The 15727-nt window shown below is 47.3% G+C and overlaps 3 protein-coding genes and 1 pseudogene across 3 annotated transcripts; 3 read left to right on the forward strand and 1 right to left on the reverse strand.

The window, feature by feature from the left end:
* Window positions 1-1046: 1046 nt before the first annotated feature.
* On the forward strand, window positions 1047-7238 carry CNB05770 (xenobiotic-transporting ATPase, putative). The gene is made up of 20 exons (XM_568995.2): window positions 1047-1863; window positions 1915-2068; window positions 2119-2201; window positions 2248-2350; window positions 2398-2552; window positions 2600-3137; window positions 3196-3356; window positions 3411-3493; window positions 3547-3721; window positions 3777-4259; window positions 4315-4628; window positions 4681-4993; window positions 5046-5704; window positions 5767-5847; window positions 5904-5951; window positions 6007-6109; window positions 6176-6407; window positions 6487-6792; window positions 6869-6950; window positions 7020-7238. Exons 1-20 carry the CDS (start codon window positions 1431-1433, stop codon window positions 7122-7124), a joined length of 4611 nt encoding a protein of 1536 aa, XP_568995.1. The 5' UTR covers window positions 1047-1430; the 3' UTR covers window positions 7125-7238.
* A 302-nt stretch (window positions 7239-7540) lies between these two features.
* On the forward strand, window positions 7541-9770 carry CNB05780 (gag-pol polyprotein, putative). The gene is made up of 2 exons (XM_568996.2): window positions 7541-8945; window positions 8995-9770. Exons 1-2 carry the CDS (start codon window positions 7677-7679, stop codon window positions 9010-9012), a joined length of 1287 nt encoding a protein of 428 aa, XP_568996.1. The 5' UTR covers window positions 7541-7676; the 3' UTR covers window positions 9013-9770.
* Window positions 9771-10014: 244 nt separating this feature from the next.
* Window positions 10015-13365, forward strand: CNB05785 (hypothetical protein). The gene is made up of 4 exons (XM_024658911.1): window positions 10015-10170; window positions 10221-10253; window positions 10309-12775; window positions 12828-13365. Exon 3 carries the CDS (start codon window positions 10314-10316, stop codon window positions 12351-12353), a length of 2040 nt encoding a protein of 679 aa, XP_024514251.1. The 5' UTR covers window positions 10015-10170; window positions 10221-10253; window positions 10309-10313; the 3' UTR covers window positions 12354-12775; window positions 12828-13365.
* A 17-nt stretch (window positions 13366-13382) lies between these two features.
* CNB05790 lies at window positions 13383-15246 on the reverse strand (annotated as a pseudogene).
* Window positions 15247-15727: the final 481 nt, after the last annotated feature.

Raw genomic sequence — 15727 nt, forward strand, 5'->3', positions numbered from 1 at the left:
GACTTGCAAAGTTGTGCTTTTTGTGGGAAGAAATGATGTGTCCGTTGTCGATAGCTTGTCGAACATGACGTAAGACCTCAACATGCAGACATGAATATTTGAGGCATGAATTTATTTGCATTTTTCCCGAAAAACTAGGATTAGAATAGGAAAGAAGAACTAGAACGGTGCAAATCGTGGGTTTCTTGTTTTTTGGCGCTTGCTAGTTTTTTCTCAGCCAAAACTAGGAAACGGAATCAAAATTGGAAAAAAAATTAGAATTAGAATTAGCCATGAAAAATAAGAAATCCATATTTGAAACGTACTATTGTGACGGTTTGTCCATGACATCAGTTTGCGCTTAAGCGAGACACTCCATGGCGAGAAATTCTTAAATAATGTGGTTTCGTAGGTCTGGATTCAATAACGACGCGTACCGTGTCCCGCTTATGAAGGTCAAATGATAACAAATGCCTCGTTTCGTATGTACACCAACATAGATTCACAATCCAAGTTCCATCGTTCCTTGTCCTACTACTGCTGTGACCTATGAGGTACACATGGTATCATTACAGGTCTCCGTCGGATACATTGCCCGCCTTATCCTCGCCTGCCTCGTCCTTACTTCTGGCATTAGCGCTATAGATCATTCGTCTAATAATTATACCCAAACACAAAGTTTATCAAAAAGAATACGATGCAAACTTTGAACGCTGAGCACTTGATGAAGGGAAGGTTTTTTTATTTTATTTTTTTATAAAATTCGGATGCGAGATAGAGAGGCAGGAAGGGAAAAGAATTAATAGGGCTGATTTTTCCATCGCAGCCGATGGCCCCTCCTTCCCATAATTAATTATACATCGCGTATGGCATGTTCTGCATCCCTCTCATCGGTCATCGGCCTTGAGAGCTTCAAAAAGAAACTTATTACCTCCTTATTCTTTGGACGGACGTATTTTATGTCACCACGGCATCCTCGCTCGACCAATAATTGGTCCAATAGTACTCGTAAGTAGACCGCCGTGTCTGCGCACGTAATAAGCACTTACGTTTACGTCAATACCGCATTTTTCCGCCGGCGGCCGTCGAGTCTTGCGGCGGCGACCGAAATCTTTCTGGCCGTCGGCTATTAGTCACGCAGGCATGGACTCCAAATCCACCTCACTACTTCGTCATACGTAAATAAGAAGAGTAGTAGGCGGAAAATGAAGTAGTAGCTTTTTGTTTTTTACATTTATTTATTATCTTGGCGGGCGGGCCCCGACTGGATATTTTGGACCTACTAGTTACCCGTTGGAGACATATGGAAGGCGCACATCATTTCGTCACCTATCACCGGCTCCCACAAATTCTCTGGCTCTTATATATGCGATCGATGACTGTTTTCAACGCGCTCAATCCTTTTCATTTTCTAAAGCAATCGTTCACCAGCGACAAATCCGTCCTTTATTATGGCTTTCGCAGGTGTCGGGGCCATGGGGCCGTATGACCGTACCGAGCACTCGGCTGGCGCTGCTCTTAACCGCACGACCTCTCGAAGTCACTATTACGACGATCACCCCAACGACAATCTTCCCTCCCCCACCGACGAGTATCGTAATCGCGAACTCGGTCAGCTTGCTCGATCATGGTCTCGACGATCCCAGACTGGCGCTCTAGGTCCTGGATTTTCACAAGCCCCTCAAGGCGAGTCTATTGCCGAAGAACTTACTGGCGACGTCTTTACTTACCAGAAAGACTCTGATCTCGACCCGTTCTCTAGCAACTTCAATCCGAAGAAGTGGACGAAGTTGATGTTCCGCGCTCATGAGACAACATCCCCCCCGAGGAAGGCGGGACTGTCTTTCAAGAATTTAGGGGTCTTTGGATATGGGTCTGATGCCGGTATGTAGCCGCTCCACATGACGTCTGGCATTTCACTGACGGACTATACAGACTACCAAAAGACCGTTGGCAATCTAGCTCTCGCAGGACTGGGAGCTCTCAGAGACTTGATCGGCAACCGCAAGCGCAAAGTGCAGATTTTGAATGGGATTGACGGTGTGATCGAGGCTGGTGAAATGCTAGTGGTGTTGGGGCCTCCTGGAAGGTGCTGCTACATACAATCTCAACTTGGTTATAATCTAATTATTTTTGCAGCGGTTGTTCAACTATGCTCAAGACGATTGCGGGAGAAATGAACGGTATATACATCGATGAGTCTTCGGAACTTAACTATCGAGGTGTGTTTTCTAGTTATGATTTATTCATAAAGCCAACCGGCCACAGGTATCACTCCCAAGCAGATGTATGGTCAATTTCGAGGAGAGGCTATCTACACCGCCGAAGTAGATGTGCACTTCCCCAATCTTACAGTAGGGCAGACTTTATCGTACGTAATTCTTGGCTTAATTGAAGTGTTTACTAACCGTTGTATAGTTTCGCTGCCGAAGCTAGGGCTCCCCGTCATACACCCAATGGCATTCCTAAGAAGGACTACGCTAAACATCTGCGAGATGTCGTCATGTCTGTTTTTGGTATCACTCACACTCTCAACACGATCGTTGGTAATGACTTCGTTCGAGGTGTTAGTGGTGAGTAACTCACTTTGTGAGCCAAAGCAGAAACTGACTTCAATCAGGTGGTGAACGAAAACGAGTGACTATTGCCGAGGCTGCTCTTGCCGGTGCTCCTCTTCAGTGTTGGGATAACTCCACCCGAGGCCTTGACTCCGCCAACGCCATCGAATTCTGTAAAAATCTTCGTATCAACGCTGATTATATGGACATATCTTCCGTTGTCGCCATCTATCAAGCGCCTCAAAGGGCTTACGACCTCTTCGACAAGGTCTCCGTCCTCTATGAAGGCGAGCAAATTTTCTTCGGCAAGTGTACTGAGGCGAAGCAGTTTTTCGTCGACATGGGATTCCATTGCCCTTCCCAACAAACCGTTCCCGACTTCCTAACCTCTCTTACCAGTGCTTCCGAGCGAACTCCCCGAGAAGGTTTCGAAGGCAAGGTACCAACTACACCTCAAGAATTTGCTGCTGCATGGAAGAAGAGTAACAAGTATGCCGAGCTCCAGGAGCAGATTGCGCAGTTTGAGCAAAAATATCCAGTTCATGGCGAGAACTACGATAAGTTCTTGGAATCTCGAAGGGCACAACAGTCGAAACATCTGTAAGCTACCAAGTTACACTTTTGATTTACCAGTCGCGGCGGCTGAGACCCTTTATAGCCGGGCTAAGTCTCCTTATACCCTTTCCTACGGTGGCCAAGTAAAGCTCTGTCTTCGACGAGGCTTCCAGCGTCTGAGGGCGGATCCCAGTTTGACTCTTACCCAGTTGTTCGGTAACTTTATCATGGCTCTGATCGTAGGCTCTGTTTTCTATAACATGCGTTAGTCTATGTGCCGAATAAATCTAATGTGTCGACACTGATGAATCTTTTCAGCGTCAAATACCACCAGTTTCTACTCTCGAGGCGCTTTGTTGTTTTTTGCCATCTTGATGAGTGCTTTCGGTTCTGCACTTGAAGTGAGCCGTAAATCTCAAAAGGTATCGTTTTTCTGGGCTGACTTCCGACATAGATTCTTATCCTATACGCTCAACGAGGGATCGTGGAGAAGCATTCACGATACGCCTTTTATCACCCGTCAACCGAAGCTATCGCATCTGCCCTTACCGATATACCGTATAAAGTCCTTAACTGTATCTGCTTCAACTTGGCGTTGTATTTCATGGCCAATCTTCGACGAGAGCCTGGTAAGTGATTTTTAATTATCATCTGCGTTGGGGCAGCGCTTGACTATTTATTCAGGGCCATTTTTCTTCTTTATGCTCATCAGTTTCACCCTTACTATGGTCATGTCCATGTTCTTCCGGTCTATCGCCAGCCTTAGTCGATCCTTGACCCAAGCTCTTGCGCCCGCGGCTATCATGATCCTCGCCCTCGTCATTTACACTGGTTTTGCGATCAATGTCCAGAACATGCGCGGCTGGGCTCGATGGATCAACTATCTTGACCCTATTGCTTATGGTTTTGAAAGCTTGATGATCAATGAGTTCCATGATCGAGAGTATGCTTGTTCCGTGTTCGTGCCTACGGGCCCTGGATATGAGGGAGCTACAGGTGAAGAGCGCGTCTGTTCTACCGTTGGTTCCGTTGCCGGATCTTCTGTGGTGAACGGTGACGCATATATCAATGGGTCGTACGAGTATTACCACGCTCATAAATGGAGGAATTTCGGTATCCTTATAGGTTTCTTCCTTTTCCTGACCGCTGTCTACCTACTTGCCACTGGTGAGTTCTTCGCATGTGGATACGCTCTTTGTTCTTCATTTAACTTCTATTGCAGAGCTGATTACCGCCAAGAAATCAAAAGGTGAAATCCTCGTGTTCCCGCGTGGCAAAATCCCTCGCACTCTTCTAGCCCAATCGACTGCCTCGCATAACTCTGACGACCCTGAACCTGGAAAGTACGCTGGAGGAGGCAACGTACAAACGAAAGTTACAGGAGCAGACCGAGCAGATGCTGGTATCATCCAGCGACAAACAGCCATCTTCTCTTGGAAAGATGTCGTTTACGATATCAAAATCAAAAAAGAGCAAAGAAGGATTCTGGATCATGTTGATGGATGGGTAAAGCCTGGAACTCTCACAGCCCTCATGGTACATCTTTTCAATCGTGGCACCTGCCTCGTAGTAGCTAACCACTATATAGGGTGTATCTGGTGCCGGTAAAACCACGCTGCTTGACGTCTTGGCCACCCGTGTTACAATGGGTGTAGTTACTGGTGAGATGCTCGTTGACGGTCAGCAACGAGACATCTCTTTCCAACGAAAGACTGGTTATGTTCAACAGCAAGACCTCCACCTCGAGACCAGCACCGTTCGAGAAGCCCTTCGTTTCAGTGTTCTCCTTCGGCAGCCTAATCACATTAGCAAGGAGGAGAAGTTTGAGTATGTGGAAGAGGTCTTGAAACTTTTGGAGATGGATGCGTACGCCGATGCTGTCGTTGGTGTACCTGGTACTGGTCGGTTGCTCTTTGTCTTTCAGTCACCTCGCATGTTCTGACTCAATTTCAGGTCTTAATGTCGAACAACGGAAACGTCTCACCATCGGCGTCGAGCTCGTCGCTAAGCCTGCCCTCCTTCTTTTCCTTGACGAACCCACCTCTGGTCTTGATTCTCAAACTTCTTGGAATATTCTTCTCCTCCTCCGCAAACTCACTGAGCACGGTCAAGCTATCCTCTGTACAATCCACCAGCCTTCCGCCATGTTGTTTGAGCAATTCGACCGTCTTCTTTTCCTTGCCAAGGGCGGCAAAACCGTCTATTTTGGCGAAGTAGGCAAAGAGTCAAGGACGTTAATCAATTACTTTGAAAGAAATGGCGCTGAGAAATGTCCTCCTGGAGAGAACCCGGCGGAATGGATGTTGTCAGCTATCGGTGCTTCGCCCGGCTCCCAGTGCACTACCGACTGGCATCAAACGTGGCTCAACAGTCCTGAGCGAGAAGAGGTCCGACGTGAGCTTGCTCGTATTAAAGAGACCAACGGAGGGAAGGGAGATGCTGCGAAGCAGGATAAGACCCAGGAGAAGAGTAAGGCTGAGATCAAGGCAGAATACGCAGAGTTTGCCGCGCCGTTGTGGAAGCAATTTATCATTGTTGTTTGGCGAGTTTGGCAACAGCACTGGAGGACGCCGAGTTATATCTGGGCTAAGGCTGCACTCTGCATTGGTTCCGTACGTTCTCTTCTTGCCTCTTCAAAATGAAAACAACTCGTTAATATAATATGCCGTGCTAGGGGCTTTTCATTGGCTTTAGTTTCTTCAAGAGTGGAACCTCGCAACAGGGCCTACAGAACCAGCTTTTCTCCGTCTTCATGGTGAGCTATCCTAGTCTCTGTCGTGTTGGAGGATTGCGCTAACTCCCAATCTTTAGCTCTTTACTATTTTCGGTCAACTTGTCCAGCAGATGTTACCCAACTTCGTATGTCTCTCGTGATGGGACTCCGCCAAGTGCAACGCTGATGATTCACGTTCAGGTGACACAAAGGAGCCTGTACGAAGTGAGAGAGCGACCGTCAAAGACATATTCTTGGAAAGTCTTCATCATGAGCAATGTCATCGCTGAAATTCCTTGGTCCAGTATGTTCCCTCAAATCCTATCCTTCCTCTTGCCGAAAATCACGCTGACGCCGCTTTGTCCTACAGTCTTGATGGGTGTTGTCATTTACTTCACCTGGTACTATCCTATTGGCTACTATCGAAACGCGATTCCAACAGACGCTGTACATCTCCGTGGTGCTCTCATGTTCCTCTACATTGAGATGTTCATGCTCTTCACATCGACTTTCGCAATTATGATTGTGGCAGGTATAGATACGGCGGAGACAGCTGGTAACATTGCGAACCTTCTCTTCTTAATGTGCCTTATCTTCTGCGGGTGGGTGTTCTTCCTTTGGCCTGTTTTTGCACCTCCACACCTAGAGCGTTTGCTGATTTGGCCTCTTCTCCATGATTAGTGTTCTCGCAACTAAAGAGACTTTCCCCCACTTCTGGATCTTCATGTACCGAGTATCGCCGTTCACGTATCTGGTCGAGGGTATGTTGGGTGTGGCCATCGCCAATACCAACATCGTCTGTGCCGACAATGAGTTGTTAACGTTTAATCCGCCTTCCGGACGGACTTGCGGACAATACATGTCAAATTACATCGCAGCTGCTGGAGGATATTTGACCAACGAGGATGCCACGACTGGGTGCAGTTTCTGTTCCATGAGTGAGACGAATGCCTTCTTGGCTCAGTTTGATATCTATTATAGCCATAAGTGAGTTCTTTGCAACTTTGGCTTCCGCGTTCCGGACAAGTAATAGGTCGGTGCTGATATTCGCTTTCATTTTCAGGTGGAGAGACTTCGGTCTTCTTTGGATCTTCGTGATCTTCAATGCGGTGGCCGCTGTTGCTATCTATTACGTTGCTCGGGTGGTACGTCTCTTTGTTCCTTACATGCGTCTCTTCAAGTTTAATTGCCAACACTTGTCTTCCATCACATAGCCTAAGAACACTGGAAAAGAGCAAGCGTCCGAGCCTGAACAATTGGAGAAGAGTGCAGGGCTTGAGACCACAGAGAAGCGGAGCAGGAGATCGGAGTCAACGTAAAGAAGAGGGGTTTGGAAAGTCAGAGACAATATGAAAAGAAAGTTTTGGATTAACTATGTTGTTTCTGTTGTAAGGTGTCTATGGATGCATGAAGAAAAGAAAGAGACTATCGTAGAATCTAAAAGAAAATAGTCACGCAACTCCGATCCAACCACGCCACAAACGATCTCTCCCAGAACTCTGTACCTCAGGCTCCCATCTTCTCGCTCATTCAACACGCCCACTCTGTCGGAGTTCGCTAGTCTAGTCCCTTAATTAGATAGGTGACTACGTAGTCTATTTTCGATCAGACTCTATACCATTATAATATTCCTTTTTGTAACTTTCTGGTCTTTCTCATCACTATCTAGTACACTGTTCTACGAGACTGTTTGTACGAAGGTGCTAAGTAAAGACCAGGTATGTATCACTATCTAGTACACTGTTCTACGAGACTGTTTGTACGAAGGTGCTAAGTAAAGACCAGTTCGACAGGTTATGAGCCTTGCCTCCCGTCCCTGAATTACTTCATACCAGCACATAAAATTCGTCCAGTTCTCGAGCAGCAATACCATGTCTGAGCCCAAGGAAGAAACGGCCTCGGCCAAGATTTCTCCGCTTATGGGGGAAGACAACTATAGTGATTGGAGTTTCGATATCCAAGCCTACCTCCTTGGACTCTGTCTTATGTCCACTCTTCATGAAACTCCTGTTCTTCATATCCCTGTCACAGTTCCTACCGGTGACCCCAACCAATCTCCTCGAGTTCTCACTACTGATGAGCTCAATACCCTCAATGCCAAAATTCAAAACCAACACCGGGCCTACTCCATCGTTATTCGATATCTTTCTCCCCAAGTAAAGGCTGCCTTATCAGCTGAGGTGAAAAATCTTCTTGAACCAAATCCCAAACTACTCTGGGAAGAGTTGAACCGATCATATTCAAAAGCCACTGGACATAGAGTTGGAGAACTTTACTCTATTCTCTGGACCACTCGAATTCCGGAAGGTGCCGATCCTCGTCCCTACCTTGCAACCCTTCGCTCTGCGCTCGCCCAACTGAAGCAGACACAGTCTGTCGATGACCAACAGTGTGCATATGCCATGTTACATGCTCTACCGGCGAGCTTCCGCCCAATCAAACAACTTCTGTGGGCTCAGACGAAGTTCTCCACTTCAGATGTTATTGCCCAGGTTTCTGGCGAGTGGGTCCGAGCCCAAGGAGATGTCGCAGAGGAGGCCGGGATGGCCCTATTGGCACAGTCGAAATCAACAGTGAATAGTAAGAGAAGGAAAGAAAAAAAGGGGGACAATGCTGGGGAGAGTCAGTATTGTATCTGGCATGGTCCAAGTAGACACTCATCAAAGGACTGTTGGGTCGAACACCGTCAAAAAGAAATCAAGGCAGGAAAGGTAGCCGAAGCTAAGCTAGCCGAGGCTGACACATACAAGTCGGATGTGTCATCTGCCTATTTGGCACAAACCACTGCACCCAACCTCTCTTCGCCCTCCACCACCTTTGTCATCGACTCTGGCGCGACCGACCATATGGTCTCCGATCCCTCCCTCCTGCACGACGTCCGCCATGCCTCCACGGAACACATTCGCATCGGCGATGGATCCCTACTCCCGTCAACCCAAAGAGGCAGTATCACCATTCAAGGTGTTGACTTCCACAATGTCTTAGTGGTCCCTGGTCTTGACTGGAACCTCCTCTCCGCTTGTAGAATGCCTACCGGTGCGCAGTGGCTTTTCACCCGACGGGCTGCTCTCCTGCTCGACGCCTCTGGTAAAATCCTCCTAGCCTCTGATTTTTCCGACAAAGGGCTCTACACCCTTCAGGCGAGTTCTCCGTCTGTGTACCTTGCGTCCACTACTGACGCCCTGCTAGATTGGCATTGTCGCCTAGGACATCTCAACGTCCGAAGCGTGGCTAAGCTGGCTAGGAGCGGAAGGTTGTCGGGTCTGCGTGAGGTACCGGAGAAGGATTTGCTTGGATTTGAATGTGAGGCATGCATTCATGGTAAAGGTACTCGTCTACCATCTCCGCCCAGTTCCGTGCACGCCCAAGAACCCTTAGCACTAGTTCACCTTGATCTGTGGGGTCCATCATCAACTCCGTCCCACAATGGCAGTCGCTATTTCCTCACCTGCTATGATGATTATACACGCAAGGTCCATCTTTATTTTCTAAAGGCCAAGTCTGAAGCATTCCATAAAACCCAGCATTATATCGCAATGGTTGAACGACAGTTAGGACGGCAAGTCAAAGTCATTATACCGAGTCTTAACAGGCGGGGAGATGCCCGGGGTTTGAGCAGGGTTATAGAGTGGATGATTCTCTACCAGAATATGCAAAAAGGGAACAGGGGAGTTTCAAGGGGGATGTTTTATGGCCGTTTGAAGTTCATGGGTCGTTGGACGGAGAACAATCGCATTTCAGACGTTCGACGAACAATGGTTACGTAATTTTAATTGAGGTTTCGTCTAATTGCCCACTTTCATGGCGATTGCCTAGAATTAAAGAGGGGTCATTAGGTGATGGGATAGACCAAGGTGGGAGCTTTCTAACGCATAAAAGGGTAGGCATGGGAGATGCATTGTAATAGGAATATGTATGGTTTTGCGTTGGAAAATGATGGATGTTACATGTCGTAAAAAGTGGAGGTTTGCTGAATGATAGTTATGTAATGCCAATTGATGACGACTGGGTGGGGCTCTGGGGCCCCCTGGGCGGGGGGGATAACGGGGATTTATGCAGAGGTGACGCAACCTAAAATAACAATGATCTGCACATTACATAATTGATTTGGGAATAGTCCATTATGTAATGCTAGATTTTAGACTGGGTTAGAAAAAGCGGGATCAACTTGTTTGAGGACGTGCCACTGAGGTTTGGTGAAAACATCAGGCAGATTTCGCTTTCGTTCCCACGCAAACGCTTACACATCAAGCTTTCACTGCAACACATCTATGAATCATCCACTGCATGTGCACATCTACCATCGAATACGCCGTTGCAGTGAATAACTAACCTTTTACACTCACATCTGTGGGCATTTCTGAGGTCTGGATCTTTACTTATTTATGTCATAAAGCTGATACCATTCTCTGCAGCGTATCCTGGAAACTGGTGCACACATCTGTTCGGTGAGCCGTTAGGGCTATGTAATTGATGAATATAATATATCTGACCTTATTTTAGCCTGAATGATGTCAGCAGATAATAAACGCCGAAGCAATACAGTTGAAGTTGTACTCCCCCAACGAAGTCAGAAAAAGAGAAGGCCATCACATACTGTCCCATCTCCATGTCCCCCAGGAAATAGCTCATCTGCCAGAACGCATACTTCTCCCACTGGGTTTGGGTCACCTTCACCCTTTCCAGCCCGACCATGCACTCCATTCTCACCAGCTGGATCTCTCGCACCATCATCATCTTCTGCATCCGGATCACACATCTCAGTTTTATCCTCATCAGAATCACTCATGGATGGTGCGGTATCAGTCGGCAGTGGGTCTCTATACGAGGACAGTGCAAGCTCAGACTCTGGGGACGACGCTGAAAATGACCTTAGTGATGAAGAACAAGCTGCATCCAGATTGCAACCTTTTAAGCGCCTCAGTCAACTTCCTAAAGGTTCTCAGCGGACCATTATGGCTTCTCTACAGCGTGAAGTGGAAGATGTGGATGCATGGTCTGTCACAGTCTCACCAGAGTACTACTTGAAGAACTTTTGCACCGCTCAGACACTTATAATGCTGAAAGCTAATCGCGGCAATAAGATCAAAGACAATCAAAGGTTTGCTGGGTGGATTACATTGGGATACGCAGGGTCCAGAATGTCAATTGATGGGAAGTTTAAGACGCCCCTTTTCAAAGAACTCAAGCGATGGAGAACGATTCAGGAGTCTCGTCATAAAGGCAGTGCAACTTATGGCAACGCACTTTTCGCCATGCCGGTTTTGCTACATTGCTTGAGAAAGATTGAATGTGAGGAAATCAGGATACAAGCTTATGGCCAAAAACTCCCTCTCCTGCCTCAATTCATTATCGGTGAACCAGCCCAAGTCAGTCACCCGTTGGCAGAGCTAAACGAGTGGGATATTGGAGTCACTACACGATCGACGAACATCTTCCTCTTCCGGGCCCCAGGTTCAATCCCTTCAGGGATGACAGTCTATCCGATGGTTATTCCAAGGTCGATGGATTTTGGATCTGTGAACATCGAATTGCGATACCATGGCGAGGACTACAAGGTCAAGATCTACCCGTGTTTAGTACATGTGCTCAAATCCTTCAACAGCGGTCTTCATGCAAACGATCCAAATATCACTCAAACCCTGAAAGATAGGAGATCAACTATAGGGTCTATGATTGATAACCTCGCCAAACTTGACCCAGAAGAGCTAGGCGGATTCAGGATAGAAGTCAGGTTGAAAGCTCGGAGCCTGAAAGAGGCCCGAGAAAAGGCGCAGAATCTGCCTTTCTTCGATATCAAACGATGGTTGAATCCGACCGACGACCAGATGAAGCGCTTCAAACTTGAAGCAGTCGTAATCACCAAGGAGGACTTGATCCGGAATGTGGTCCAGATGCTCGCGATTGCAAACTCGAGGGACGTCTGGTCTGGGGCAAACCAAGGCAAGGTTTCGAGTTTCAGACAGCAGGTTGTGACGGATCTTTTTGCAGCCTTGGGTTGGAATGCTGGGAGAAGACGCCCCACATGTTCACACAAAGCTGGGGCTTGGTGGCGAGAACCAGATGATGGAGGCAAAAAAACTGCTTGGGAGATTATTCTGGGTCACTTGACAGCGAAATATTCATCCAGTGCTTCACTTCGCAGGCTGTTTGACCTCATGAAGGAGCATATCACAAATGGGGTACTGCCATGCCAAAAAAATAGCCGTGGTGTCTATCAAGCATATGCCGACAGATCTCGTTTCCGCTTAAGGTGTAATGATCTATCTTGCCGACACATCTTATCACAGTTTCAAGTCCTGGAATATTTCTCTCAACTGATTCTTCAAGGTGCTGTTCCGTATACCGTTATAGGCTTACCCCCTAATACCTTTGCCTACCGAATACCTACCTCAAAGGATCCTATCACTGCAGGACGGAATGTAGCGATTCAGCCACAAGGTGCTCCGGCAACAGAACCCGTGGTATGTCAACTTCATATATCCAATTGCAACTTAACTTATCACTTTTATAGGCTGTTCCCTCAGCCACTCAATTGTACGATGTAAGGGACATGCGTGAGGGATCATTTGAATATGAGAACCTACCTGTATTAAGAAGTCCAAGTCCGACAACAGCACTGGTCAATTCAATTCTTCAAGAGGTAAATGCCCAGTGGCCTTCTCATGAACAGGTCGTAGAACTTTTTAAAATAATGAAGAGTCAGTTCAAGGGGAACTTCTTGCCCTGTCAGGTTAACAAGGACGACCCCAAGCATCGGTACCATTCTGCTGGAGGCAGGGAACGATTCCGTCTGAGATGTGCTGTCTGTAGACATACTCTCACTGAACAAGAGGCCTTGCGCTACTTTGCTCAATTGGTTCATGATGGGGCAGTGGATCGCTCAGCGATCGGCCTGACTCCGACCGTAGCTATGACTAATAACCCTTCAGAAGAACCTGAGCTGGCAACAGTACAAGCCGAGAATATGGTAAATTCATTGGCAGCTTCCTGAAAGTGGAATTTGCTGATCAAACAAACAGGGTACATCGACAGCCTCTGGAGGCTGCGTTGTAGAAGCAATTAAACAATTTCCTACTCGTTTTTCCTTTAACCCTGAGCAAATTGTGCCCCTGTCAATTCAACCACGGATGGCACATACCAACTGGACTGAGGGCGATGGCAACTGCCAATTCAGAGCATTCGCTATGGCTTTGGATGGTGGCATGACATCGTACCATGAAGTCAGGAGGAGGGTTGTTGCTGGCTTGAGGGAACCGGTATACAGCCATCACTACCGTGGCCGGTTCAGCGACCTAGTGCAGTACCACAGGTATGTTGATCGAATAGAACATGATCATGAGTGGGGTGACGACATAACCTTGCACATGATGGGCGTGCTGTGGAGGGTCAATATTGCTGTGCTTAGACCCAATGGAGAAGGGGGTTATAATTGGAATAAGGTATATGAGTCTGGTGAAGAAGATTCATACTTGTGTTTGTATTTTATTAATGAGAATCATTATGAGAATTTGATATTGTTAAACGAAAAAGATTAATAGCTTCGTATATTAAACAGAGTTAATATAAAGGATGCATAGGAATGACGGTAAGATGAAGACAAAGAAGATGTGCTCCAAATACAACTGTAGACAAACGACCGAGGACACGAAACTAAAGTAGCATCAGGTGTTGATAGCAGACAACACATGGTCGACACTAATGAGGGATGATCAAGACAGTGTCGGTGGCTTGAGAGTAGTTTAATAGGCGAGGCACGCTGCCATAGGTATATCATGTCAGTAGACAGTACAAAAAGTAATGAATTACTCACGCAACTCGGATAGTGAGGTCAATTATCTAAATAACTTTGCATTGGTGGGTGTATAGGACAAGGCGACGAAAGAAGACGGCGAGATCACACATGGCAACGGTAACAGCGTTGTTGAGAAAGGCATAGTCTCGTTCTTACTAATGGCTAGTCAGTTATCGATGTTATGTCAAAGTAAGGATGAGCACTTACGTTCCAGTGGGTGACGACGTCGATCCAAGGGCAAAAAAAGCGTCGACTAGGTAAGGAGAGTAGTGCAAAAAGTCGTCGATACTACAGGAAAGTTGAAACAGGTCAGTCATAGTCGAGCGCGAGGGATGGAAAGGTACTTACGAAGACGATAACATATGGCGAGAAAAAAGAGATTAAGAGGATTAGAGGATTAGAGGATTAGAGGATTAGACCTCTGAGACGACTGAGAGCACCATCAGAAGTGATGAGAACCTAAGAGCGACGAAGACAGCGTCAGAGGCGTAAAGAGTAGGTCAATGGGCAAGGCCGGTACTGACAGTAGTAGGTCAGTTTAGTAGATGATGCAAAAGATAACGAATGGCTCACCAAATCCGGATAAGAAAGCAGTTATGTGGAGAACTTTGTGTCATAGGGTGTACCGGATAAGAAACCGACGAAAACGGGGGACTGCACTTGATGACGATAGCAGTGTGGTTGAAGAAAACATAGTTGTGATGGAGTTCTGAGATGAGGGGCAGTATGCCGATGAAAGAAGGCAATGGCAGGAAGGGATGGACGTTTTGGCAGAAGAGAAGGGTAGGTAGAGATGCGATGCTTGGTGCAGTTCTTGGTGCTGCTCAGAATTGGGAGACAGCGTAGCGATGACAGGAATCAGGGGAGGAAGAAGGCAGCTGGAACACTCGGGCGTTAGACCTCTGAGACGACTGAGAGGGACTGGTAGCGGCTTACCGACTGGTGTAAGTGTTACTTGGGTCGATGTTCAGTCCGTCCTATTGCAAATTTTGGGTACACTTGACGCTTGCTCCACGAGCAGCGCGTACGGTGTTACTGCTTGTTTTCCAATCATCCACTGAAAGAATCTGTCTCAGCTTGGGGAAAGCAGCGGAAAACAACGGTGGACTCACCCGGTGTAAGAGTTGATTGGCATTTGTGCTTTCGCGACAGATAATTGACCAGCCCGAGAGGCAGCCTGTAGATATCCTGTTAGCCTTAAGACGTTGATTCGCAGCGTAACCAGACTTACAAGTAACGGCGCACTGAGCAACCAGCCCTTATTACCACTCTTCTCCAAAGAGACAAGACGGTCATGTCGATTAAATGTCTGAGAGTGACCTCTGTGATCTCTGTTTGACTCGTCCACTTGCTTTGTTGCATAGTTTGCGAGTTTGTTTCCGGCGTGAAATAAAGAGATGGGCGAACAGGTAATCCATTTCTCTCCCGTACTGATTGCTCTCTTGGTTGAGTGCGTCGCACGGCTGGTCTGGATTCGAGTAAGGACTGGGCTCGGAAAAAGACACGGGCTGTGATGGTATATTAGCATGTGGGGTCGACGATGAGAGAGAATGGGACTGGGATGCGGAATGGATAATGAGAGGGAATGGGACTTACCAGGCGATCTGTGACGTGACGCTCTCTACCTATATGCGAGAATGCCCTAGGTCGAAGGGAAGAGGACCAGACAGAGTACTGGCGAACAGCTTAGACATCTACACCGCCGCTTGATTCGGTCATTTGGCACAAATCCCGAGGCACAGTGATCTCTAAAGACAGATGCACCATCCTTGCGTCAACCCGTAATGGCCTCCGTCTAGGCGAACCTCTCCTGAAAGGATATCATGTTACCCGACGTCGTCGCGCAGCGGTGGTGATGAGGGGCGAGGAGTGTCACTATGGGGAAGCTCGTTGGATGCAAGGCGAATGAAGAATGCCAGGGAGCGTCATGTTGTAGAATAGAATAGAAGCGGTGGGTCGACGGACGGTGATAGAAGATGACTTCTTTGATGGGAACGTAGCGATGTTCGTCGTCACGGAGAAGAAGTGACGGGAATGAAAAGAAAGTCACGAAAGAGAAACGCATGGTGCCGTGTTGTGCGGAGCAGATTGTTGGTTATGTAAAGGGGGATATTATGTAATAAATAG

Source organism: Cryptococcus neoformans (assembly GCF_000091045.1).
Source record: "Cryptococcus neoformans var. neoformans JEC21 chromosome 2 sequence".
NCBI classification, from domain to species: Eukaryota; Fungi; Basidiomycota; class Tremellomycetes; order Tremellales; family Cryptococcaceae; genus Cryptococcus; species Cryptococcus deneoformans.

Coding starts and splice junctions, on each gene's coding strand:
- CNB05770 (XM_568995.2), top strand. CDS start 1,431: ATGGCTTTCGCAGGTGTCGGGGCCATGGGGCCGTATGACCGTACCGAG. Junction 1,864..1,914: donor TGGATATGGGTCTGATGCCG/GTATGTAGCCGC, acceptor CGGACTATACAG/ACTACCAAAAGACCGTTGGC. Junction 3,138..3,195: donor GCACAACAGTCGAAACATCT/GTAAGCTACCAA, acceptor GACCCTTTATAG/CCGGGCTAAGTCTCCTTATA.
- CNB05780 (XM_568996.2), top strand. CDS start 7,677: ATGTCTGAGCCCAAGGAAGAAACGGCCTCGGCCAAGATTTCTCCGCTT.
- CNB05785 (XM_024658911.1), top strand. CDS start 10,314: ATGATGTCAGCAGATAATAAACGCCGAAGCAATACAGTTGAAGTTGTA.